Source organism: Platalea leucorodia (assembly GCF_965183815.1).
Source record: "Platalea leucorodia genome assembly, chromosome: Z".
NCBI classification, from domain to species: domain Eukaryota; kingdom Metazoa; phylum Chordata; class Aves; order Pelecaniformes; family Threskiornithidae; genus Platalea; species Platalea leucorodia.
In genome coordinates this window covers 26,635,942-26,662,871 of record NC_138858.1, presented here as the reverse complement: position 1 = coordinate 26,662,871, position 26,930 = coordinate 26,635,942, and the positions used below count along the sequence as shown (strand labels likewise).

At 39.1% G+C, this 26,930-nt stretch overlaps 1 protein-coding gene across 1 annotated transcript in view; it reads left to right on the top strand.

Moving 5' to 3' along the window:
* Positions 1–23,531: 23,531 nt before the first annotated feature.
* The window catches only part of SCAMP1 (secretory carrier membrane protein 1), a 39,290-nt gene continuing 35,891 nt past the window's right edge, over positions 23,532–26,930 (top strand). The window contains exon 1 of the mRNA XM_082336549.1: positions 23,532–23,726. Coding sequence (XP_082192675.1) covers positions 23,670–23,726 — 57 coding nt within the window. The 5' untranslated portion in view covers positions 23,532–23,669. The remainder of the gene's footprint in view (positions 23,727–26,930) is intronic.

The following is a 26,930-nucleotide window of genomic DNA, read 5'->3' as shown; positions in this document are numbered from 1 at the left end:
AACTGCTAATAGTGGTGGTAATTCTGTGCAGAGCTGTTTCCAGAAATTTCTTATAGATTACTGGACATCTCTTTTTGATATTAAAATGGTAACTAAATTGAGGTTAGAACTAATGAACCTGCAGTGAAAAGAAACTCTTCTCTCAGTTAATAGCACAAATTTAGATTATCCCAGAAACATGATTATGAAAGCGTGGAATAAGCTAGCTAAACTATTTTAGCAGCTTTATCTGGGAGAGTAAAAATCACTCAGAAGTTTTGGCTATTAATTTTAATACATGGCCTCCAAACATATGACTGAAATGAATATTGCTCTCTTTACTGCCACAAAACGTGAAATTCGAGGAGCTACTTATATTTTGCAAGACCTTAAGCGACCCATGTGCCACGTACTTAAATGTGTTTGTCTCTTCCATCCTACCATTTGATTTGCACTAATCTGAAATTTTCAGATGTGTTTCTTGGAGGATGGAGCTCATTGCTGCTCTTCCAGGACTGCCCTTCTGCATTTCACTTCTGCCAAATTATGCTTAAGAATAATTTTGTCCTCCTTAAAAAAGGGTGAAAGTGAAATCCTATTTTCCAAGCTTTTACAATTAATTATACACAGTTCAATAAGTGGCAGGATCCCATTTAGGCTGTTGCCTAAAAGGAGAAATAGGAGGATATTTTGCTTTTCTTACTTAATTGAGTAATTCTATTGTGCAGACTTTGGGGTTAACTGTTTCTTTGTTTCTTGTTGTAATTTATCTTAAAATTACCAGAGATACTGTAGTAATTTGCTTCATATAAATGCATGTAATAACAATGACTAATCTATTTATGAACAAAAGCTAGCTTTGGAAGAACGGATTTCTATTTTATAAGGAGACTATTGCTACTTCTACCACCCTAACTTTGTATCTCTCTATTGCAAATCCTGAAAAACAGTAGGCACTATATAATTCAGAAATTAAAAATGCATGAATGCTTTCAGTGATTAGACTATCTGAACATAATTTTCATATTTGTAGTTGAATAGCAAGGGACTAAACAAACAGATATTCTTTGCTCAGCCTGGCTAAACTTTTGGAAATATAATAACTAATTTGAAAATACCCTCCAGAAAGATGCTCAATGCACAGAAGTGTGTGCCAAATGATGATGCTTTTGGAAACAGTTCTGCAACAAATCAGACAGCTACCAAATAACAAAATATTAAAAAGAAAAGCTATTCCTGAGAAAGCAGTAATTTTGGTTTTAGCGGTTATGGAACAGACCTCAGCACCAGCAAAAGGACGCAAAAATTGAAGAGAGATATCGTTCTTAAAATTAAGGCAGATTTGCAGATTTCCAGTGCTACCCAACAAGATTTGTAAGCTGTTCTAGAAAAAGCCTAGTAATCATCACCAATTATTTCTTATTAGGAAGAATGGCAGAGAAAGCAAAGGTATCAATGACCCTTAATATGGAACAAAAATACCAGGAATAGGGTTTATTACTGGATACCAAAGAATTTCACTCTAAAGTAGACACCTACGCTTGGTCAGATGTATCACACTCTATTTCTATTTATTTCTTGCTATTAACTATAAATGGTGTCTTCAATAAGTAGATCAGGTGTGGAGGGATACACTGTAAAAAATAGGTTCATTTAGTCAAATGAATCCCATCTTAGAAGAAATGAAAAACTACACAAGGTTTTGGAGATGTAAGGCAAGTTTCTGCTCATGATACGTATTGACCATCTGTCTGAAGACTGTTGGAATATGCAAGTCATTGTAGACTTCAGGAACCTTGAAAACAAGAGGAAGAAAGGCAAGTAAATTTACTGGAAAGCATTCTAGTCCCATGACTGAGGGAAAACAGAGAACAGAGAAGGCAAATAATTTGTTATATAACTAGTATGAAAATGTTAAGTTCTGTGGAGCCCTAGGCTACATTCCAAGAAAATAGTTAAAATAAGTAGTATGAGTTATGGGACTACAATGTTCAGTTCTTCTATCATTATAAAAAAATATTGATTAACAAGAAAGGGTATGAAAGAGACTGAAAAAACCTTTTTCACATCTTGAAAAAAAAGGAATCCTTATAGAAACTTATAACTTTATGAGTTCAGTTTGACTGTTTATCAAAAGAAAGATGAAAGATGACTTTATTAGGATGTACTTGTACCTTATAGGGGGAAAATAAAAGTTAACAAAGAATTAAGTAATATGAGATAAGCACAACACCAATGATTTGAAATTAAAGCCATAAAAATGCAAAATAAGATACTTATCCATAAAAATTAAAATGGCTAGTCATTGGAACAAAAAAGCATAATCCGATGAGGACTAAATGTTTATTTCCTTCAACAGACACCACTTGTTTGGCTCAAACCTGGATTAATCAGATAAAGCTTTATGGCCCATGTTACATGGGAAATCTCAATCAATGAACTCATGATTATACCTGACTTCTAACAACCGTGATTCTGTGATTTTCAGGTCTCAGAAAACACACATTTAGTATAAGTGACATAGAAGAATTTGAAGAAACCATCATATGCTTTTTGTCCTATTCTCCCTGTTCTCCATCCCAAAATAAACACTGCAAAATAAAATTAATCTGGATCTAAGTTAATTCTGAAGGCAAATATGGAGCTTGCAGACTGTTGTGGTTCAACCCCAGCCAGCAACTAAGCACCACGCAGCCGCTCGCTCACTCCCCCCGCCACCCCCCGGTGGGACGGGGGGAGAGAATCGGAAGGGCAAAAGGGGAAAACTCATTGGCTGAGATAAGAACAGTTCAATAACTAAAGTAAAATAAAAATAGAACAGTAGTAATAGTAATAATAACAGTAATAATAAAAACAACTAATAATAGTACAATAGTAATACAAAGCCAGCGATAATTGTACAATTGCTCACCACCCGCCGACCGATGCCCAGCACGTCCCCCAAACAGTGGTCGTTGCCCCAGCCAACTCCCCCCTCTCATGTACTGAGCATGACGTCATATGGGATGGCATAGCCCTTTGGCCAGTCTGGGTCAGCTGTCCTGGTTGTGTCCCCTCCCAGCTTCTTGTGCACCGGGCAGAGCAGGGGAAGCTGAAAAGTCCTTGACCAGTGTGAGCGCCACTTAGCACCTATTTAGCAACAGCTTAGCACTACTTAGCAAAAACCAAAGCATCAGTGTATCATCGACATTGTTCTCATCCTAAACCCAAAACACAGCCCCATACCGGCTACCAAGAAGAAAATTAACTCTATCCCAGCTGAAACCAGGACACAGACCTATATGCAAGGTGAGTAAAGCAGTTGTATATACAAATCGCCATTATAATAACCTAACATTTTATTACTGTACCAGCCAAGTAAATACCTCTGTATGTATGTCCTTCATAACAATAAAAGCTACCTAACCTCAGATTTTTGAGTAGTTATCCCTATCCTCTTCCTCCTCTCCAGTATCATCAGCTACTGTATGTAAAGGACTCAACCCTAGTCCTGGAAAGGAGTCACTGTATGGTCTGCCTGAGCAATTAATGTGGGTGGCTAATATGTAATAATGGAGATACTGAAAGACAATTTAGTAAGCTGATGAATGTGATGGACAGCTACTTAATTGCACAGGAGAAAGTTAATTCACTACTGAAGTGTCATTATTTAAGTAATGCTTGTCTGTTCAACAAGCATCTACTTAATAGAGATGTTATTAAAGCTAAATTACAGCAAAGCTGTGAGACATCTCCATCTAAACAAGACAGGCAAGTCAAAATGAGTGATGAGATACTTATTTTAGTAATTTTCAGTTTAGCCATTTATTGTAATCACTATTGGATCCTATATCTTTCATTGCTTCATTTGTCACTTCATGTTTGGAGCCACCTGATTTGTATTTTTGTTGTTCTAAGTACATAAGTAATATAAAGTAATATAGAACTTTTTTTTTTAATTATTGAAACTGTTATTTAGTTGAAGAAGTGATATGAAAGCAGGATGAGATATGAAGCAAAGGAAATTAGGATTTAATATGAACTAAAATGACCTCAACTGCTAGATGAAAATGGGTGTGTGGGAATATCAACTTTAAATTTTCAGTCTCTCATGGTTGCAACAGAAAAGCTTTAAAATGTAATAAAAGTGTTACCTGCAACATATAAAATTAGAATAGATATTAAAAACCCTCTGTTGCTATTATTTAAATATTATTGTTTTTAAGGCAGGATTTGTTCTGGAGCAGAGAGAGGAGTTAAATATTAATATAAATAATAGACCATATTAATACAGATCTTGATTACTAAACTTGTGTCAAAACAATATCTAATCCACCCAAAGCCTTAAAAACATGGACCAAAGAAATTTAGGGGAGAGACAATTCCTCTAAAGCACTCTTATGCATTTCTTTTTGTCTTCATATTTTTAGTACCCCCAAAAATACCAATAATACAATTCAATGATTCCAAAGGCTTTCACTGGCAATCAGCAGTAGACGCTAAATGCAACATGTACCCATGCTTCTGCGATATTTGGATGGTAATACAAAATTGAAACTCTCTTCTTTTCTACTTTTAAGTCCATTGTATCAAGAGATCAATATATGGGGGCAGCCTCACAAATTCGGTTATTGTCCAGACTTATTCTGCACTAACATAGATGAGGATACAATCCAAAAACAGACTCTTCAAATTTCATAAAGGGATACTAAGCTTGTTTTCCTAATAATCTTGAGATTCTTTGTGCAGAATCTTCTCTGTTTAGAAATGGGAATGTGGAATGGGAAAATTGAAATTATTTGTATTTAATACATTTTTAAATTTAAATACATAATGAAATTTGTATATTTATTTTGTTCTTGAAATTTAATTCAACCCAGACAATTGTCTTTTACATTAATGTGTTCAACTGTTTTGCTTCCTTGGTTCTCAAGGTACATCACAGTGGTGTAACGATTTGTATACAACAAAAAAGACCACTGATGTTTAAACAAGTTGGTTCCACTGTGTTTTGCATTTACACATTTTCTTTTAATGTTAGTTTGTAAAATAGTTCAGTTCAAAGTTTATTCTTCACGTATAACATCAGCCTTTTAAATTGCTTAGCGCATTTATTCTCTTAAAATATTCTTTTAGTAATGCTAAATATTATTTAGTAATACTTAGTAATATTTAAAATATAATGACTACTGACATGATGTTTTTTGATTTAATTGATTAAGATTTGGCATTGAAAAACCTTGTTTTCTCCACCTTCAAAGAATGGATAAACAATAAAAGATGTTTATTTACTCATATGTCATGTCGTGGTTTTACATTAGATTTTAATGTATTTTGTTGCCTAATCTTCCTTTTTTAAAATACGGAAAAGTGATCTGCATTGTGACTTCCCTTTTTCTGCTAGATGGCTAAAGGTTCAAACTAAGGGCCTGACTTGTGATCTTTCATTTGTGTGAGTACTCTTCCACCATTTCAATAGATCTCTTGTCTTAGTTGAGGATTTATACAAATAAAGGATGTTTCAGTTAAGCACAAACTGTGTTATTCAGCTTTAATCACTTATGCTTGGATTATTTTCATTTTCACTTATGAATATTTGATATCTTAACATTTTTTTTCCTTTGGTCAATCAATTTCAGAAGTTGTAGCTTCATTTCTTTTTTCAAGATGTCTGGAGGAAATGTTGCTGAATATATATCTTAACATTGCACAATTTTACTGCAGTATTAAAGGGAATTGTTAAAAAGTCAAGTTTAATTATTCCAGTCTGTCACTGAAGACAAATAGAGTTTTGTTTACACAGGTCTGACCTCTAAAGCATGCCAGATGTTGTGGAATGAGCTATATAAGAACTGAAATAGATGTTTACTCTTCACAAAATTAGGCGTGTTCCTCAGAAAAGAGGTCCTTTAACCAATTACTCTCATCTGTCCATTTCTACATGAATTGGCTTATTATTATTATTATTATTATTATTATTATTATTATTATTATTATTATTATTATTATTATTATTATTATTATTATTATTATACTGAGTGCCTTTCTTCCTCCCTAGCAAGAAGGAAAAATGCTTTATTACTCAGATCATGAAGTAAGTACTCCGTATAATGCTTCCTGCTTCAAAAAGAATAACTTATGTTACAGGCAACATATGGTTTCACTTACACAAGACATCACCTGATACACTGGAGAAAATCTCAGTAATTCTTTATCTGTTCCCAGTATTTTATGGCATCTTTGAAAACTTTGTTTAACTGTGTCCTTTTATTTATTGATAACTCCCCATTCAAATTAGGACAGTGTTAGTAACTTTCTCAGTTGGCTGTTTTGAAATGTGTTGGCTCTTGGAGTTAAACAGCTAGTCAGAATTCTTTTACAATTAATATTGCCTTGCTCCTTAGGCTTAGAAAGTGGGTTTCTTATTAACCAGCATTGATTTGACCTCTTTTTGCCAACACTTTAGAAAATTCTGTCAACATTTTAAAATGTTCTGAAAATGGGACAACTTTCCAAAGCAAGCCTTGTGGGAATCAGAGCTTACTTGTGAGAATCAACCTGGTGAGATGTCAGGCTGAGAAATCCATGGAGCCTTCTACACTCACCAGCTCACCTCTTCATAAGGTCATCTTTGTTGTATAGTTATCCAGACTCAGAGTTCTTACTGGTCAGCACCTACAAATACTGTAACTTGCCCATATTTATGGAACAGAAGTACAATAGAGAGAGCCATGAGCTCTAGCAATACATCTAATGGTGATCTCTAATGATTTGTCCGCTTTGTAGTCTTTATGTCTTCTAGAAAGTACTAACATGCCTTTATTTTACAAATAAAACCCAGTAAACTTGCAGAGGAACATTCCAGGAAGAGGGGATGTTAGACACCGTATTTCCAGCATGGCAGACCAAAGTTTTGTCAGCTGAGTAGAAAGGCCTTTCAAAATCACAGGCATTCAGTACCTACACTTAACCCGTACCTGCAACATAATTTATCTCTTATGTGCTTGCTCTATCAGGCAGTACTTACTGGATGCTGCTACAGATTAGAAAAGTATGTGAAAGTGCTATCTTTCAGTTGTTCCACATCTGATGTATGAATTCAGTGGCATGTTATTTCTCTTGATCAATACGATGGATGTGACAACCAGATTGGTTGATACAAGCTATTACATATACTACATTTAATAAATTACATCAATGCAAAATATAGAATCATAGAATCATTAAGGTTGGAAAGAACCTCAGAGATCATCGAGTCCAACTATTAACTTAACTGCCTGTTCCACCTCTAAACCATGTCCCTAAGCACCACATCCACACATTTTTTTAAGACTTCCAGGGACTGTGATTGCACCACTTCCCTGGGCGGTCCGTTCCAATGCCTAGCCACTCTCTCTGTGAAGAAGTTTTTCCTAATATCTAATCTAAATCTCCCCTGGCACAACTTGAGCCCATTTCCTCTCGTCCTATCACTTGTTACTTGGGAGAAGAGACCGACCCCCACCTTGCTACAGCCTCCTTTCAGGTAGCTGTAGAGAGCAATAAGGTCTCCCCTCAGCCTCCTCTTCTCAAACTAAACAAACTCAGTCTTTCCTCCTAAGACTTGTGTTCCAGACCCTTCACCAGCTTTGTTGCCCTTCTTTGGACATGCTCCAGCACCTCAATGTCCTTCTTGCAATAAGGGGCCCAAAACCGAACACAGCACTCGAGGTGCGGCCTCACCAGTGCCGAGTACAGGGGCACTATCACCTCCCTGGTCCTGCTGGCCACGCTATTCCTGATACAAGCCAGGATGCCGTCGGCCCTCTTGGCCACCTGAGCGCACTGCTGGCTCATGTTCAGGCGGCTGTCAACCAGCACCCCCAGGGTCCTTTTCTGCCAGGCAGCTCTCCAGCCACTCCTCCCCAAGCCTGTAGCGTTGCCTGGGGTTGTTGTGACCCAAGTGCAAGACCCGGCACTTGGCCTTGTTGAATCTCATGCAGTTGGCCTCAGCCCATCGATCCAGCCTGTCCAGGTCCCTCTGCAGGGCCTTCCTACCCTCCAGCAGATCGACACTTCCACCCAACTTGGTGTCATCTGCAAACTTACTGAGGGTGCACTCAATCAAGATCATCAATAAAGATATTAAACAGAACTGGCCCCAATACGGAGCCCTGGGGAACACCACTCATGACTGAGGTTTCTCAGTTGTTTTGGTTTTTTTTTTCCAGTTTAGTGTCTAACAGCTTGAGTATTTACAATATATGATACTTGGATTAGCTTAGAAGAAGGAATGGAAATAGGCATTTAGGAAATGGTGAAGAGATGTTTCTCTTGCTGTATTGCATTCTGCAAATGTATTTTAAAACTCTTTCAAAATTTTTAGCTTGTATCAAGCATTAACCAAACAGCTCTTATTGTTTCAAATGGAAATAGTATGATTGTACTTCGAAAACTTTGGAAATTGGCATGATACATAAATATACATCATATGAGATTTAAACTATTGCTTATTTCTGCCTCAGACCAGCTGTTTTTCATTTTAAAACTCGTGCAAGGGATTTCTATATTGATATTATATATTACACATCATATTTTAAATACTAATAATATAATGTGTATGTTTTTAATGTTGTATAAAATACAATAATAATAATAATGTTGTATAGTAGTATTGTATAATATTAATGCTTTGGTATGATAAATAGTTTGATATATTTTATACATTATAAATTGTACTTTATATATATTACCTCTTAGTATATATTCAGCTGTGGATGAGACATACAGATGTATTTGAAATCAGAAGGGAAATGCACAGATCACACACAGAACTATCAATTATCTATTTCTTCATGACTGGAATTCTGAAATAATATTTCTGTTTCAGCCACACATTCTTACCCTGTTTACCTCTAGCCTGTGCAAGTGTCGCTTTTCAACAGTTTCTCCTGTCCTGGCTTTAGGATCCATTTGGATAATCCAGAATATTTACCCTAAAGTCTAATATTCTTAAAAAAAGGAAAAAAGTACAATGCCTTCCTGGCATTGAAGTCTTGAACATGTAAATTCTACATGATAAATAACAATACCAGTAAGAATATCATATTTTAGAGTATATTGATCACTAAGTCACTGGGTATAATGAGAGATATATGGATTCACAGAATACTAATAGGACATAGGAGCTTCCATACATGGCCTCCTAAATGCCTTGACTGCTCCTGCTACTTCAAGCTTGTATCACTCAGGAGATGTCCCCATAAGAAGTGTCCTCTAAACACAGAAGTAGGTAGGACAAAAGCTGTAGTGGAATGGATGCTTCGGGCAGTGTTAGCTGCTGGGTTGCACTTCTGTGGTGGAAAGTTGTCTTGGTGTTCAGGGCATGCCCCTTCTGATATACAAAAATACCCCTTATGTGGGCGGTAGCTGCTACAAGAGCTGAAGACGACTAGTAAGAGGGTGACACCAGGAAGATACTAGCCAACAGGGGAAAGAAGTGCAGGGAAAGCTGTGTGTCTTCTCTGTAGTTCTCTGTTGGATGTCTTCAGACTAAAATGCATAGGATCCTGACTTAGACAAAGAGCTGATACCACATTATCTTAACTGGAGAACTAGAAGAACTCATGCAGCCAGCTTTCCTTTGGCTTTGAGATTAGCAATAGACTTCAAGTCATTTAATGAAGAATGAACTCCAAAGCTTTCTCTATAATTGGAGGCATTCATAATGCTCCCTTTATAATTTTTCTGGTGCCTAACAATGTAGTTTAGTCAATGTTGCAAGTTTTCTCCCATTTGGGGCGCTAATATGGCCTCTCACCTATACACTTATTCCTTGAAACTTGGAGGTACGTGATATTTTTAGGCGGTATTGATGCACACACATGCACACACATTGACTGAATAATGGCAATTCCTTAGGAAACACTTAATGCAGAATTCCTATGTCTTTCTACCAGCTCCCTCTAAGAAGCTAGATGATCCTCTAACAAAACTATAAGATTCATCTAAGAGACTAACACTAAGAGAATTACTTTTTAACACTAATAGCTTTAAAATTCGTTTTATTATTTATGTTCAAAATACGCCAAAACCAGCACATTATACTGCTTTCTTGCCTAGTATTAGACAAACAAATCTCACTTCATTCCCAACCTGCTTATTGCACACAAAATAGCAAACTAATGTGGTTACATTTCTTAAAAAGGTCCTGCTACAAAGTAAATACTTTGCATACTCTGCAAGTCTAAAATTTTACTTACAGCAATAAATGGCTAGCAAAGCCATCCCTTTATACAAGGCAAACCACAGAGCTACATGAAGAGCAAAGAACCTTAAAGGGACAAAGTGGCTTTTTTATCTCTTATATGAGACATTTTCAGATAAGGGATATCCCAAAAACTTACACTTGAAACTCTGACATTTTCTGCCTAATAATTTTAGTGACACTATTAAGATACTAATAGGCTACCTATAGAGTATATCTGTATTTTAACTGAAATTCACTTAAAATGTCACAGTGTACCAAACTTCTGCCCAGCATTCAAACATGTTCAATATTCAAATATTTTAGTATGTGCAAGAAGAGCAAGACCTTCCCTGACCTCTCAACATTTCCTGAGCCTTCAGGCCCTGCCCCAAGATACACAGGAATTAACATAGCTTAATGGCTTTTTTCAAATATATCCTTGCAGAAACTAGAGGCCTGGAAGTCATCATACTTCAGAGTCTGGAAATGCCTGCTTTGATATGTAATAAAAGAGAGGGAATAGAGGATCTAATAACACAAAAGAAATAGAAGAATCCCTTAATTAAAAAACACAGAAGTATCCTCAATCAGATGGTTACATCTTTAGATACTGTCTTTTAGTGTAGGTAAATATATGCACTCTGGTCTTGAAATGCAACAACATGCTTATTAGACTTCTTCCATCAGACAAACACAGCTTTGATATACAAATCAGGTGAAGACTTCTTAGATACAACAATCTGTAAGCCTTTTTTTCTTTAAGGAATATTTTTAAAGAAACATTTTCATCAAAATGCTGGCATTCAGATAAAAAATGATTATAACTAAAGTTTACTAAAAGTAAACTAGCTTTAGAAAAGAAAGAAGGCATGTATGCAAGATAAAATATTTACATGAGATACAGAATTGTAGAACTACTAACCAAGACGCTTACTACTTTAACTAAGAAGAAGGAAAAGTATTTGAAATCACCAGGCTATCCTCTTTTATTCAGAATACAGAAGAAAGCTGTTTTGGGGAACACTTTCAGAAAGGAATTTAAAATAATGACTCTTCAGTTGTTTAGAAAACAGCAGCAAAAAAACAGAAAAAATAACATTATACAGAAGAAAAAGACATGGACATTTCTTATCGTACTTACCACTTGTTCTAATTATGAAGCCATTTAGGACAGTTGAGTAGGGACTCAGAAGAAGCTGGAGGGATTTACCTACGGGAAGCAGAAATTAAGATTTCATTATATGCTTATGACTTTATGTTCTTCATACAATATACATAATGAAGTTGGGAAGGATTATAGAAAAAAAAGCTTTTTTTCAGCAATAAGGATATGAATTAAAATACTATAAGTCACAGATACAGCGTTGTGGCTTAAAACAGTAAAGGATGACAGATGACTTCTAAAATGCATAGATAATAAATTTAGATATTTTGGCACTAATATTCCAAAGAAGGAGGACCTGTTTCAATGAAATATCAAATGGCAATTACTCACTCTGATGTAAATGTGAAAATATTATTACCAGTGAAATGACCTGGTGAATTCCAGGGCTTTAAATGAATAGTTGGACTTCAGTATCTCTTTTTCCTGAATCTCTGTAAATCCACAGAAGAATCTTAAAGAACTCTATAGAAGTAATTAAACAACTCCTAAAGGTTAAATCGTAAGTTTATATGCAAAATAGAACAACTGAAACAATGCTGCAGCAGGACAAACCAGGGCAGTGCTGCCACAAAATTCCTGGAGGAAATGCTTCTTCAGAAACACTGATAGAACAGAACTTACTGACCTCGATCTGTAATGTAGCTCAGCCCAAAACCTTCAGCATAAAAATTCTGGCAAGCATGAAAAAGTCTCTGGAATTTAAAAGCACAAGTGGCAGCATATGGCACTTTTGGCAATAAGGAATTAGCCAATATAAATATAATATATAGATACATACACACACAGATTTACATATCCAGAGAAAGAGTGAGAGGAGAGAGATGCTTTTGCTCAGACTCAAATTAAAAATTGCACAAGTCTTGAAACAAGGGCAAGTATTTATTCATGGCATACAACCTTAGATAACATTACGTTTATAATAGATGTATTTAAAGGTAACTATCCATGATAGGATTTTTTAAAAGCAGTCCTTTATAAAAAGTATCTTAGAAAGCAAGCTGATAAAGCTATTAACCTTATGAATTTTTATACAGAAATCTGAAATACGCTAAGGCAGTGGAAATTGTTTTGTAACGTATTATTTCAAGGCTATGCTTTTAAAAGACAAAATTCAAAGTCTGTAAATTTATGAAGTGCTGATTGCAAATATGAACCAACAGCAAAACATCAGAATGAGCTAATGCAGATCACAGCTGTTACCTCAAAATTAACCAGATAGCACAAGTTCAGTACTATCTGTTTCATGGAATGTTTTAATCTTTATATAATTAGGTAGTACTGTTGTCCCAGATATCAGTGTGAAATGTAAAATTACACAGGCCCTACTTTATACTGGACGCGATGGAGAAGGGAGAGCTCATGTAGGGCTGTAAAACTGAAATGAATTTTGCAACAGCATTCTAGGAAGATATAAGCACTGAAAAGCGAATTAGTTGGGGAAAGGTTGTTACAGTAAATGAGATACGGGATGATGAAAGCCTTGCTGAGGGTTTTTAGCTGTTGGGGCAGGTAAGAAAGGGGGCCACTATGGCTGCGTATTGCTAACATTTTTACTTCACTTTAATTTATGTTTCCTTGCAAATACTTGGTAGAACCACTGACAAAGCTTATCTTTTGGATGGGACATCTAGATGAAACCGAATCGCTTTTTAACAATTCTCAGATAGTTACTAAGTGGATGGACTACTTATTCTTGTGTTGCACTTTTCACATAAATGCTCATCTTAATTAAATACCAAATATGTTACTTTGCTGACTGCATTTTCTCAGCATTTCTACAATGCTCCAATAGATGCCTTTCCACAAAAACAGGAACAGTATTGTTTAGTTGCTAAATATTTCTCTAATGTTAAGTGCATCTCACAGCAAGGACACGGGCATGAAGCAGAAAGTATACAGCTTCTTTATTCTGTTACTATGAATATTTCAAATTGAAGAAGAAATATTTTACAATACAATTACGCTTTTGAATAGAAATTTTGCAAAATCTGTATTCTTGATTCAAAATTTTGCTCTTTGTGTTCATGTTTGGGTTCTATATTATTCCAATTTTCATTGACTGTAAACATGGATTTTCTTCTGATTCATACGGCATGAAAAAACTAAGCAATTTTTAGTTGTAGTCATAGCTTGTATCAAAAAATAGAAACTCCTTTGAGTCTAAGAATATACTTCTCTATACATTTTCTAAAAGCTAAAAACATAGCAAAATTCTCAATTCCTTGAAAGCTGGTCTAACTAAGTTTGGAAAGCAGAAAAGCAATAAATATGGAATCCTTTTATTACTATTTTTGTAAAGTCACGTTTCACAGCCCATCCAGACTTTACAGTGCCACTACCAAATGTTTTAAACATCCTGTAGGATGGTACATTTGTATGGTGTGAATGGAAGTCTGTTTCTAAAGGAATGGAGTTGCACACCCACCAATGTTAATAAAAATTTTAATTCTTTCCTTTGCTATTTATTTCTGTGATGGAATCAGAAGGAAGAAGGGGAATAAATCCTGAGAAAAGTGTTGAAGACAGATTTCTAAGGATAAGTAGTATTTGACAGACATGTTGGAATAACTGCTTGGACAAAAACTGAGAACATTTGCTTATTTACAAAAAATTCACAGAACTACTCCATGTGTGAAACTGGTTATTAACTAGTTCTTCTTCAACATAACATATGCAAGGGCGATTTTTCTCAGTGAAAGCAAGCAATTACTTTCGCAAACTCTTGTGTAATGAGTCTCATTGATATTGTTAAATTAATGTCCAGCATCTAACCATAATTCTTCCTTGCAGTCAAGGTGCTAGGAATTCAGCTCTCACCTGCTATTTTTTGAACAGTATTTCCTCTCAGGCATTTGATAAACTACAGCAGGGTTTGTTGCTTACATATTTAGGTCTCAATTCCATAATTTTTCCCAACAGTACTTTCTGACTGATGAGTAATATCTATCTTCTTTCTTGGATCTCTGCAGAGTTATTGTACCATGAAAACCAGGAAAATAGAGCTTACAATTGCTAAACATTGAGAAAAACAGGTGTCAAGGTTGTCTGCTATCAGGCTTCCTTTCCTAAAACCTCCCTGAGCCCAAGAGAGCTCAAGACATACTGCCACAACTGAGACTGAGATGTCTCTTCTGGGTCCTGTTTGCTCCTTCTTTAGAAGGCATTTTAACAGTTTTAAACGTGCCTAAATGACCCAGCAAGATCTAGCTGTGCTGACAGCATGACATCAATAGCTTATGCTGGAAGCAAAGGTGCCAGGCCAGCCAGGATAGTGCTGGAAGCCTGGGCTAGGCGGTGGGGTCTCTGGGCTCTCTGGGGTCTCTGATCAACTGCTGACCTGCCCCCCAGTTTCGTCAGTGGGGCTGGGGACAGGGACAGCTAGTTGTTCCACTGCAGAGGGGATCCTGGTGCTCAGGCAGCATGTACGGCCCTGGCTGGGGTGGAAAAAGGATGACCCGAAGCAACAGTAATAGGTGCCCCCATTGTCACTTAAGTATCAAAGCCAGAACATCCATCGTTAAAATAACAAGCTTATCAATGCTTAGCAAGCACTATGCAGTAATATAATAATCGAGTTTGTTTAACAGGGTGGTACATGTTTCAAAGTGAGCTTCTTTACACCAATCGGATCATACGCCTTCTGCTGACTTTTTTTAATTGAGCTTAGTGAAAGTGACCTCTCATCTGTCAAACCAGACACACCTATCAAATTCTAACATAAAAAAATGGAAGAGAGGTTAGGGTTTTCAAGGCGAATGTGCTTTGAGAACTAAAATAATAGTTCATTATCCCATCTTTTGCTGGCCACTTAGAGTGCTTAAACCATGCTGCTAGTCTGTAGATATTGATAGTCTAGGATATTGATACTACACTAGTAGATGAAAAATTAATTCTTCATTTCTGCTAAAAATGTCCTTGAGACTTATCAAAGGGTAATATCTAGCACTTTGTAATACTGGGTTATGAGCTGCACTCCAGGACTTTCAGTGGCTGGAGAGGTTTACATTTATTTCAGGGTTCTATTACAGATTCATAAATTAGTCTTTACTAAAGGACAGATCAAATTTTCTAAGGGGAAAAACTTGATTTGCATTGATTCACAGTATTCTAATGGTACACGCAATTTTTTTGTTTCGATGAGCACACAATAATTGGCTGGAGCAGAGCACCCTGCATGCAGTACAGCTCTACCACACAGTAATAATGATACCATACGATATTTTAAAATGTTTGGCAACCCAGTTTAACAGATCTGCACTAAGTATATACTCTATCCATCACACTTTATTCCACATAAATCTTAACAGTATTCTCTCATTCATCTGCAATGCTTATGGAAAGACTGAAACAAGAATATCCTTGGCAAAACATTAACTTTGTCAGTGGCAAATCCCTCTCACCAAGGACCCGCATGTTTTCTCCCCAACACTTCAGATCTGTGTTTACTCTGACATTTAAAGCTTCTAGGTTATTCTGAGCTTTGGATTTTCAAGTACCGCATAGAGCTCACTGCATGTTTGTACTCAGGTATTTCAAAGGGAATATTAATTTGACTTTAGCATGCTTACCGTTAGCAGTTCAGAGTTGGCATCACTGTCTTTAAAGCCAAGCATTTTTATGAATTCCTGGATTTCCTTTTTCTCCTTTTTCATTTTTAGATAATGTTAAAGTTTATCAGTATATAAAGCTATTTGGTGATGTAATTTTTAATTATCTTATCATCCACAAAAAACGCTACATGGTCAAGAAAGGCAATGGGTTGGAATGGAGATCAATGGACATTCTTGGCTAATTCTGCGATTTAATTTAAAGAGCTACTTTTGAAACTATAGAAAAAGCAGTTATCTTTTTTAAATGGGGGACAAGGGGATGTGACCATAATAAGAAATTTCTTGCTTATGAATTGCAGACTTTCTTAGCATATAAGCTCCTCAATAACTTTAAACTTTTGAACTAATAATGCAGTTTTGCTTCCCTTTTATGGAATGCTTCAGAGATCCATAATTTTTTTCAAAGGCAGCAAGATATGTGTTTTTTCCATCACTTTTGATATGTTTCCAGTGAGGCTTAATTCAACCATTGAATGAACTAACCTCTGGTTAGCATTTTAAAGATCATAATTACAACACTTTTGTAAACAACAGATCAGGGTCACAATACAATGACTAATCTGGTTCCCTTGTTGTATTTCTTTCCAGCAGTTAGATTTAGTGATATGCCTGCTTTCTTTTCTTTTTTTTCCCCCTTTTTTAAAACAAATCCGTCCTAGTAAGGAATCAGTACAAAATGGAATCAATGTTGAAATCCTTTCCTCCAGAGATCTGTAGTGCTTTAAAGAAACAATATTTTTTGTCTTGAAAGCATGCACTGAGCTACTGTTATTAGAAAAGAGAGCAATTACTGCATTTTTAAGACAAAATATCCTTCTTTTCTAATTGACTTTAAATCTGAAGAGGCACAAGTTTAACAAACATTTCATTTATGTTTCTTCTTCTTCAGAGGAAGCCTAATCTGCACACTGAAATCTGTCATTTTTCATATCTATAATTTGCCCCTCTGAAAATAAGCCTCTCAAAATGATGAGTGGGTGGTTTTTTTTAGCTCTGCCAAGATGTTTTTCCTTTTAAGGATCTGATTAATAACCTGTTATGAATGTCAAAGGGCAAATTCAAAGGAAAGAGTTATTTATTAAAAAAAATCAAAAGTATTTTTATATGAACCCTTGTGCAATAAAGGTCTCTCATTTCAAACTATGCTGTCTCTACAGCTGTGTGCATGAGTAGCTATCAGAAACTTCCAGAGCTCTTTTGTGTCCATCCCCACTGCTTGCTCAGCTCCCTTCCCTTTCCGCACACCTTTTTATGTATGCAAGTAAAATGCAAAAGATTTTTCAAAAGTCAGCCCTTAAATGGATGTGCTTTCCTACACCCTGCATAAAATTTCCATGAGAATATAAACTCCTGAAAAGGAGAACACAAACTCCACATTATAGATGCTGTCACCTATAGACCACCATCTGATTTTTTGTTGGTTTTGTTCACAAAAGGAAGGTTTGCAGAGATTCCTGAAAGCTGTTGTTCCTATGGATGATTTTATAAAGGGATGCCATATAACAGAACATATCCGCTCTGCTTTAGGTCATGTGCCTACTACATGCAATAGGCCACTATTTCTGGTTCTGTCATTGCCCTAAAAAAATTCTCAGGAATAAAGTTTGAGCAGAGAAAAACAGGAAAAATCCTGCATCCCATTAAAAAAAGACAGTCCCACCCAAACTGGGGTATCTGGTTACCTAACTTATGGTTTACTGTCATCTCTGCTCCTTCCAGTTGCTGACATTCCTGAGAATCACTCCTTTTTCTTCTTTATATAAAAAGCAGACATCAACAAATAAGAATCATGCCTATCCAAATTAAACCAAAATCTGCCTTATTTTCCTTCAACAGTGTATCTTTCCTATTTAAGGTTTAAATCATACAGATATGAATTCTTCTGTCAGCTTCACTTCATGTCTGCTATTGCAGCCTTCAGAATATCTCCATCACACCATATCTCCCCTGCAGTGTGGTAATCTGCAAGACTAATTTCACCAGCTGATCCTTAGGTTTAATCTTAGAATTATCTTTTTTTATATCTGAGATTTATCTTCAGACTGCAGGTGACTGCCTTAAATTTCCCTTGTTGCCTAAAGCTGTGGTTCCGTGTTTGCGGTTGTGCATTGTCATATTACCTTGGAGAACAGGTCTGAGTCAGTTCAAACACAAGGGCACTTTTCCAACACCACTGTTCACCTAGCAAGAGCTAATGGCAAAGGTTTTTGGATGGCGAGAAGTCTGATGCTCTGACTGCTGCGTGTGCAGCCATTCACTTGTCCATCCTCTTTCCCTGTGGGGCTCCCTGTGGAGTGGCCCCTTTGGAAAAGCTGGCCTTCTGTTTATAATATCAGACTTTCCGTATGTTGCTGGACAGAAACAACTGTCCTTAAAGCACTGCTTCACTGCCAGGATGCCATTCAGCACTGCAAAAGCAATACATAATTTTTGCTTTCGACTGAGCAGTGAGTGCAGGAGCAGATGCATGGATTCTTGCCCGATGACAGCTGTCCATGTCCTGATTCAGCTGCATTGAGACCCTCTGTGCCAGGCATGAGCCTTCTTGTCCACTAATGGTCACATACAGGGAGAACAGGTACACGTAGAGATGGGATGACACCAGGCCAGGCTGCCCCAAGCCTAAAAATTCTCAATATATTGTTGGGCTTTGTGTGAAGATTAGTAACTGCTTGCACCTGCACATCAGAATCAGGAGAGTCAAACTGCGAAGGATGCCCTCTGAGCCATTTTATGCAAAATCCCACATTTGTTCTGCAAAACTGTGTATAGTTGAATTGAAGCCACGAAACCATCATTCCCCACACCTTTTGTTCTCTATCTTTTTTCCTTGTCTTATTTGTTGCAGAACAGACGTCCTGACATTTGAGGACCACAGTTTTTAATCACTCACTCCTTGCATGTATAGATTCCTCCCCGAATTTTTTTCCAGATCCTAGAATTGCAATTCAATTGCTTTCTAATTGGAATTCAATTGCTTAATAATTACAACTTAATAATCACTCAATGAAGAAAATAAGAGTGATTAAAAAGCACGGCAAAACATAAAATAATGAAAATGCAGACAACTATTTACGTTCAACTATTTATGTACAGCTTTAAATTGGACAAGTTGAGAGACACACTGAAAAGTTATTTGCCAGAATCATTTGGCCGGAAGGGATCATAGCACAAGTCCTGCTACTGTCTAGACAATTCCCACAGAAGTCCACCACTGTACCTCTTCTTGAAAGGTACGGATATGAGAAGACGCTAGGGAGGTGTAAGAAAAGAGCTGCAGAAGCCAGGCATCTGTGGTGTAATACAGCAAGAGATAATACAGTGGGAGGAGGAGACAGGTGAGACTGCCTGAACTAGCTCTTTTATCACCTGCCTTAGCTCCTGCTCTTCCTCCCACTCTTGAGTTGGTACAGGAACATATGCAAGCAGCACAGACTGCTAGTATTCAGCTTGGCTTCACTCCACAGCTGCCTGGAATGCTCTCCCCACTCCCAAATAGCATGTGTTCACTTTGCTGTATCTTCCCTCATGACTGTAGCTTACTATTCATTGCTCCCACGCGCTGGCTCCCATGGTAGGTTAGCCATCCTCTTAAAGGCAGCATTTGTGGCAGTGTGTGGCTTCATCCACAGGTGTCACAACTCTTTAGACAAAAGGGGAAAAATTGCTACTGTTCTGTCCCCAGCTAGGTGGATACATAAGCCTTCTTCCAGCAGGAATAACTCTTCTTAAATGATTACATCCTGCTGTCTTGGCCAGTGTTAATGATTGCTGGGCTCTATAAGTGTGCTCATGCTTACATTTGCTGCCTGTGGGATGGGAAACCAGAAGATAAGTTCAGGCCAGGAGAAAAATGACGACACCTTGCTGGTGATAGCAATACTGTGCCTGCATGTTCCTAAGATACAGACATCCCCTGTGGTGTGAGAAGGGCTCTACTCCTTAGATGAAGACCAGCAACTGGTCCACAGGGAAAAGCAGCAGAGGGAAGGACGGTTTGCTGATGATCTACTCTTTGTAGAGTCCCAGAACAAATGGAGCAGAATAGGACTAAGGGGAATGTGAAGAGCAGCTGAGACTAATGGTTCCACTGGGCACAGCTTTTACATTTCATATCTAATCTTCATTTTGAATGACATGACATTGAGCAATGTCATTCTAGGTCAGCAAAAATGATTCTTTGCTCAAGCCAAGAATGACCCAATTTTGTAATTACACAGCATGCCCTTAGAGCACCTGGACATTAGTGAAATCAGTTACTCCAAGCAGCAAATATGAGATGTTGGTTCCCTGCTGTGAACGAAAGTTCAGATCTGATTCATCTGAGGGGCATGAGGAACAGTGGCTGGACGCACCTGTCCTTAGATCACCACAGGTCTGGGATGTGAGCATACAGGGCAGGTCAGTGACAGCAAGAGAGCGGGGCAGAGCACGGGCATGCAGGGCACGAGACCACCGGCAGTACTAGACTGACCCCGGGCAAACTGACCACAACCTGGCTATGCATCCGTTACCTGTTCCCTGCCGCAATTCGCCTATTGCCCTGGGAATCCTTCTACCTCCGAAGAGGTGAGCTGTTCCAAATATCCTGCTACATTTCTGGAACACAATGGGAAAATCTAAGTGTGGGGCTTCAGAAAGTAATCAGGGTTCTCATAAAAAGGGCAAGACGCTCACCAGCCTTTGAGTATTCACTGTTGCACTTGTGAGGTGACCCTAGAGGTTTGGCTTGGTCACGCTCCACCTCCTGTAAGCTGGCTAAGCTGGTTCTACTCAGAAAAGGATGCAAGTGCACCTTCCGACAGTAGAACTGGCAAAGCTGCCCCACTCCCAGAAAAAGACTAAAGCTACCTCTTCAGACCATTTAAAACAAGTTTATATTAGCTCAATGCTTTGCATGATGGAAACACAGAGACTTTGATTCAGCAATTAGCACACTAAAACTGGATTTATTATCTTGTGGAATTAGGGCTTCATTGATTGTAAGAACGAGAGAGAGAGAGGTTAAATGGGAGTCGGCATGTAGCAGATTTTTGAAGTTCTGAATGCTGCTGTGATTTCTGCCCTTTCTCCTATCTTCTCCACACATCTTTCTTTTAAATTGAGGCAAAAGATTGTGAGCAATATTGCAGCTCATGGCCTTCAAATAGTATATTGAAATGCCTGTTTATCACTCTTCTCTTCCCTCTCTCCTAAGTTAAAATCTTTCCAACATTTTGCCAGTAAATCTCTCTGCTGTAAAACCTAGGAAAAGGTTCTTGCTATTTTAAATTGTTCCAAGAGCTGTTATCAAATAACGCCTTAGCATCCTTGGCTAATCATTTCTTTTTTCTAATTCTGAAACTCCTTTGGAAGATGAGGAAAATAACCGACAATGTCAACACTCAGCATCAAACTATGACCATTTATATTGCCCCTGTTGTTTATGTATAGTACAAACTACTCAATTAGTTGGAAGCATAAATTAATTCTCATTTTCTGTTAGCTGGCAGTCAGTTGGTATCTCCCAAAGGTAACACTTTTAGTAGCAAGCAAAGATGCACTATCAAAGTTCTGTCATTTAACTGTAAAATACTTCTTATCCTTTCCAAAAATGTCCTAATGCAGTTTCATTATTGCCTTGAAACTCATATGAAATGAGAGACTATTCCTCTTTAACCGTGTACAAATTATTATCAGAGAAATGTTGCAATGTCCGTGATTTGTAGCACCAGCAACCACACAGGAAAAGAGATTCTTTTCAGCCAAACCTTCATTCATTCATGCCTGCATTCATTCATTCACGTTCTGTTGAAAGAGGAGCAAATATACAGTTGCCAATGCACACAGCTTTTGAACTATCAACACATATCATTGAGCTATGATATATTGAGCCATGGGCGAATATTGGAAAACAAGATGATTTAATTCGCTGTCACCATAAGTGAGCTGTATGAATGATTGTGCCTAATACTGTAATGTACTTTTGTTGATTGTACAACAGCTGCCTTTGTGTTTCTTGAAGTATGAAGTATTTTACACTTCACAGCAACAAAAAAGTTGAAAGTGTTTTGTTGTTTAGAAGCTATGCTTTTATGATTTGTCCCATTTGCATACCATCTTATATCTGACAGTCCTTCACAAATAATTGAGAAACTTCTGCATAAATTAGAGCAAGCCTTGAAACAATTATTGCTTTCTTTACTGATCCATGCAAAATCAATTCTCCTGTACACATAGGATTTTTCCTGACTTGTTGACAGAACCCCACCATTGTAATGACTGCCAGTGTCAGGATCAGAGTAATGATATATGTAGAGCCATTAAAATACATAAAAGTGTTAACATTCTGAGTCAGCCTTCAAAAAACCCTGGAGAGTGTGCCCCACAATTAGTCTATGATTATTACCTGGGAAAAAATCACATTTGAATACCAAAACGTTAAAAAGCCACGTTTACTCTCATAGCAATTTCTTTTCGTCTGACCTGCCTCAAACCTCTCTTTTTTTTTTTTTTTTTTTTTGCATTTAAATGAATTTCTTCAGAAAGCATGTGAAGAAATTCAGGATTCACTGGTTTTAAAAGTGTTGCATCAATGTAGACTGTTTGGTATCAAGCATACGGGATTTCAGATTTCAACCATGGCTCTGAACCGAAGGTTCTTCAGTGCTTCCAACAGCTGCGCCCACCTATTCGCATCATTCGGACTGCGTTCCCCAAACGGCAGTGCCAGTATTTCTGAGGAAGTATTTGAAAAGTCTTTCAAACAGGTCGAAATGGCTGAACGCTTCCAAGGACCTCTTTTAATGTGTCCACCCACGGAAGCAGGATTTTGTGATGGTGGTTGACAGCCATACCCTACCGACAGCCTTTGTCGAACCTTTGTGCAGACATCTGAGAAGCCGTACGCTTGGCAAGCTATTTATCATGCCAACAGGAGAAAGGCACAAGAGAGTAAGTTTGTGTTTTACCAAATAAGCCTCAAATTAGAGGCCTGTCTTGGCGTTTCACGTGCCGGAGGAGACGGGGGCTGTCCCGGCCCGCTCTGGGGGGCAGGGGTGGAGGAACGGGAGGCCCCGCACCTCCTCCCTCAGGGACCCGCCCGCGGGGCACCGAGGGGCCCCGCGCCACGATTACCAAACGGGGACGACCCTGCCGGGCCGGCGCCTCGGAGGGGGCCTCTCTGAGGGCAGGCACCCCGCTCCCGCCGCGGCCGTTGGCAGCGTCCGCACACCCTCTCCAGCTGCCGCGCCGGGCCTGCCACAGGCGGGAAGCCCCGGGCCTCCTTCCCCGACGGCTCCCGGCTGGTACCGAGAAGCGAGGGCGGCGGCACAGACCCCCCTATCGACCCCCATCAGCCCCGGCGGAGCGGCGCGGGCTCGGCACAGCAGGCCTCCAACCCTGACCCGCCCGGGAACGGGCTAGCCTGGCCCTCCTCCCTCCCACCCTCCCCGCCCGGGAATGGGGTCTCCCGAGCCCGGCGCCCGCCCCGGCAACCGGCACTCCCCCTCCCTGCCAGGGCCGTCCCGCCCCGCAACCTCACTTCCGGGGCGGCCATTTTGGGAGGCCGGCGCTCGGTGGCTGGCCGGTGGCGGAGGGGGCGGGCTCGGGCCCGGGCCGCAGCGGCTGGTGACAGCGGCGGGGGCGCAGCCCGCGAACCGGCGAGGGTCGGGGGCGCCGCAGGGGAAGAGCCGCCGCCCGGTGATCGCAGCGCCCGCCTATCCCCGCCATGTCGGACTTCGACAGCAACCCCTTCGCCGACCCGGACCTCAACAACCCCTTCAAGGTGAGGCGGGGGGGCGGGGAGGGAGCGGCGGGCGGCCGTGAGCCCTCGTCCGTGTCGCGGCGCGGGGAGAGCGGGCTGCGCCGAGCCGCCGGCATTCCCGGCGGGTGGGGAAGGGCCGGCGCTGCCGGGTAGCGCCGGCTGCGGGGGTCTGGCGGGCCGGGGGCGCTGCCCCCCGGGGGGCCTGGGGCATGGCGGCTCGGGGTGGGGGGGAGGGCTGGTAGGATGAGCGGCGGTTTTGGACCCCGTAGAAACGGGCACAGCCGTTTCACAAGTTCAGGTTTCCGTGTTTCCTTCCGTGGGCACAATAACGCAGATCGCATTTCAGGTGCGTTATTTTGAAGGAGGAAAAAAAAAAACGGTTTCCTGATTTTGGCGGTAACTTTGTGTGCGTGTAATACTACCACAGTCCTTTTTCTTCCGTTTGACTGACCCAGATAGTTAAGCTTAGTGAATTTGCCCCCTTTTTCCTCTCCAGCCTCCTCCCAGCCCCCATCAAGCTTACTTGCTTGTTTACGTTATTTCTGAAGCATGCAGGGTACTGACGGCGCGGCGTAAGTTCTACTTTGCATCTCAAAATGCTGTGTTGTAATGTATTCTAAAACTTTTAGTTTTTGCACTATTGACTTGTTTCTGAGAATTGTTTCTCCTCCTGCTGTTCTAGCTTCAGCTGTCAAAATGAGCTGATCTCCTTGGATGCTTCCCCTCCTCATCTTTTCTTTCTTTGTTATTTTGATCCAGTTCAACTAATTTATTGAGCTACTTACTTTAATAATCTTACCGAACTTTTTTTTGCTGCATTTTATTTCATGTGACACTTAAAAGCACACACATAGTATATGGCAGTGAGTTAGGATGTCAGCTGGAATAATTAAGCCTTTTCAAAATTGAGCTGTCACATTTCAAGCATACTTCTGTGCAGGTAGCTGCTGGAAGCATAGCATTACTGACATTTATCCATTGGAGTCTGTCTGAATCATTAGTTTACTTTTTATGGTCATAAAAATTAGTTCATAGTATTCCTTAGGCTAGATGCTGTGTTTTTACTTGATGTTGTACACAGTGCAATGACCTTCCAGATGAACAGCAGCCCGGGCGTTGAGGTTGCCACCACGAACAGTTTGGACTGGCACCAATAGCAGTGAGCACTGTTCTGTTCAGTACATTTTGGCAACAAGCACTGAAAAGGCATCGTTCTGGAATGTATCTACAGCAACAAAAATATGTGATGATTTTCCTCACTTTTTGTAATAATTATGAAAATAATATTTAGCAAGATTTATTGTGTATAGGTAACCCAGAGCAGTTAGGGATATTGGGAGCAGTGTTGTTGCCCCTGAATTGCTAATCAGCCCAGGTAACTTGTCCTATGTAGTGTTTCTGAGACCTGAGCTAGGGACCTACCTCAACCACACTTCCACTTGAAAGACATTGCTTAAAGTGCAATAGTTTATTCCAGTTTCTCTTCAGGGAAAGACTTCTATTGTAGCTGTCAGGCAGAATCCTCGCTCTACTTCTCATCTGCAATGCATCACGATAAAAGCACCCTATAACAACTTCTCTGTAACTTGAAGCTCACTGTTAAACACTGTTCTGAATTTCTTTTATTTGCAGAAGTTGGTTTAGGAAGGCTGTAGACTTACTCTTTTTCAGAAGCTTTTTTCACTTACTTTAGTCTTTGCTAACTTCTGTCACATTCCACTGCCCACAAAAGGTGATCTTGCATACCTTTACTCATCCACACATGTAACTTGAAGGGGCAGAAGGCCTCATATATAAGCCCAACCTTGATTGCCATCTCGTTGGCATAACAGCTTTGAAATTAGTGGGCATTAATGTGTGTCTGCATTTAAGTTTTGTCTGACTATGTGTTTTAAAATACTTTACACATAGAACCAGTATTTCCAGATGGACCCTGACAACCTAAGTCATGTCTGAACATCTTATTCAAATGTACTCGTATTTCTATTTGTCTTTGCTTGATAATTTTGTGTATGATGTGATCAGTTGTTTTCCTTACTTTTGAAGCCACGTCCTGTGCTAATGTAAAATCACAAAGTAGTGTGGCAGGGAAGGTGGGGGAGGCATCACGTGGAAGAGTTGGTGCCAAGGCCTAAAGATAGATCCTTCTTTTTCATAAATGTTTTGCTTTTACTAATTGTCTGTGATCTACTTGTGAGGTTTCCTGTGATTATTCTTGTGCCTTTTAATAAAAAGATTTCATCAGAGATTCTCGCTTGATGTTGAATCAAATAAATATGTTCTCTGTGAGCATAAAGGTGAAGCAGAAACATCTAGTTTGTTCAGTATTTCGGGTAGTTAATTCTTTTGGAAATCTAGTTTGTAAAATAGCATTTCTTTTTTGAAGTACTAGCTTACTTGGATTGATCATAAAACGTTGATTTTGAGACAGTGGCTATGTAACTTCTTCTTTTTTTATTCTTTAAAAAAACCAAACAAACTAAAAAATCCACCTTGAACTGAACCCAAAGGCTGATATGCTCTTGAAGTCATAGTATTCCTCTGTAAATAGCTGTCCTCTGGATGCTGTACCAGCAAAACCAAAAGGTGTTTTGGTTTGAAAGACAAGTGGTAATAAAACAGGTAAGTAACATTCTAATATTAAACAGCTTTTGATCACATTAAAGTTGCATGGAAGAAAATGCATCCATGTGCCATACAAATGAAGACATGATAATCCTGCTATAATTTGATGTAGCAACATTGTGAAGAAATATACATTTGGTGTGACCTCAAGTATCATAAATGAAAGCAGACTAAGAATGAAAGCTATTTCATTTCTTTCACTGAGAAGCACTTGTGATAGCTTGTGAGTATGAATTCCCGCTTCATAAAGTTCTCGCTGACAAAGAGTGCAGTCCCACAGAACCCAAACACGGTGAGCAGAACAGATCCAGTGATGGTAACTGCATTCAGCCAAGAGTCTAGAGTGCTAGACAAGTCCATAGAGAGCAGGCAGATCTGAGCCCAAGATAGAAAGTCAAGTCAGGGTCAGCATCAGGTCCAGTGAAAGTAACCAGGGTCAGCCAACAGTCCCATGATGACCAGGCAAGTTCTTAGTGATGAGGTGGGTCTGACCACCTAGGAGGTGGTTGGGCATCCTCAAGGCCCTGACAGTTTATTCTTGAATACAGTAAACCAGCATGAAATAAATTTTGTATGCAAAACTAGGGCAAATTGCTAGTG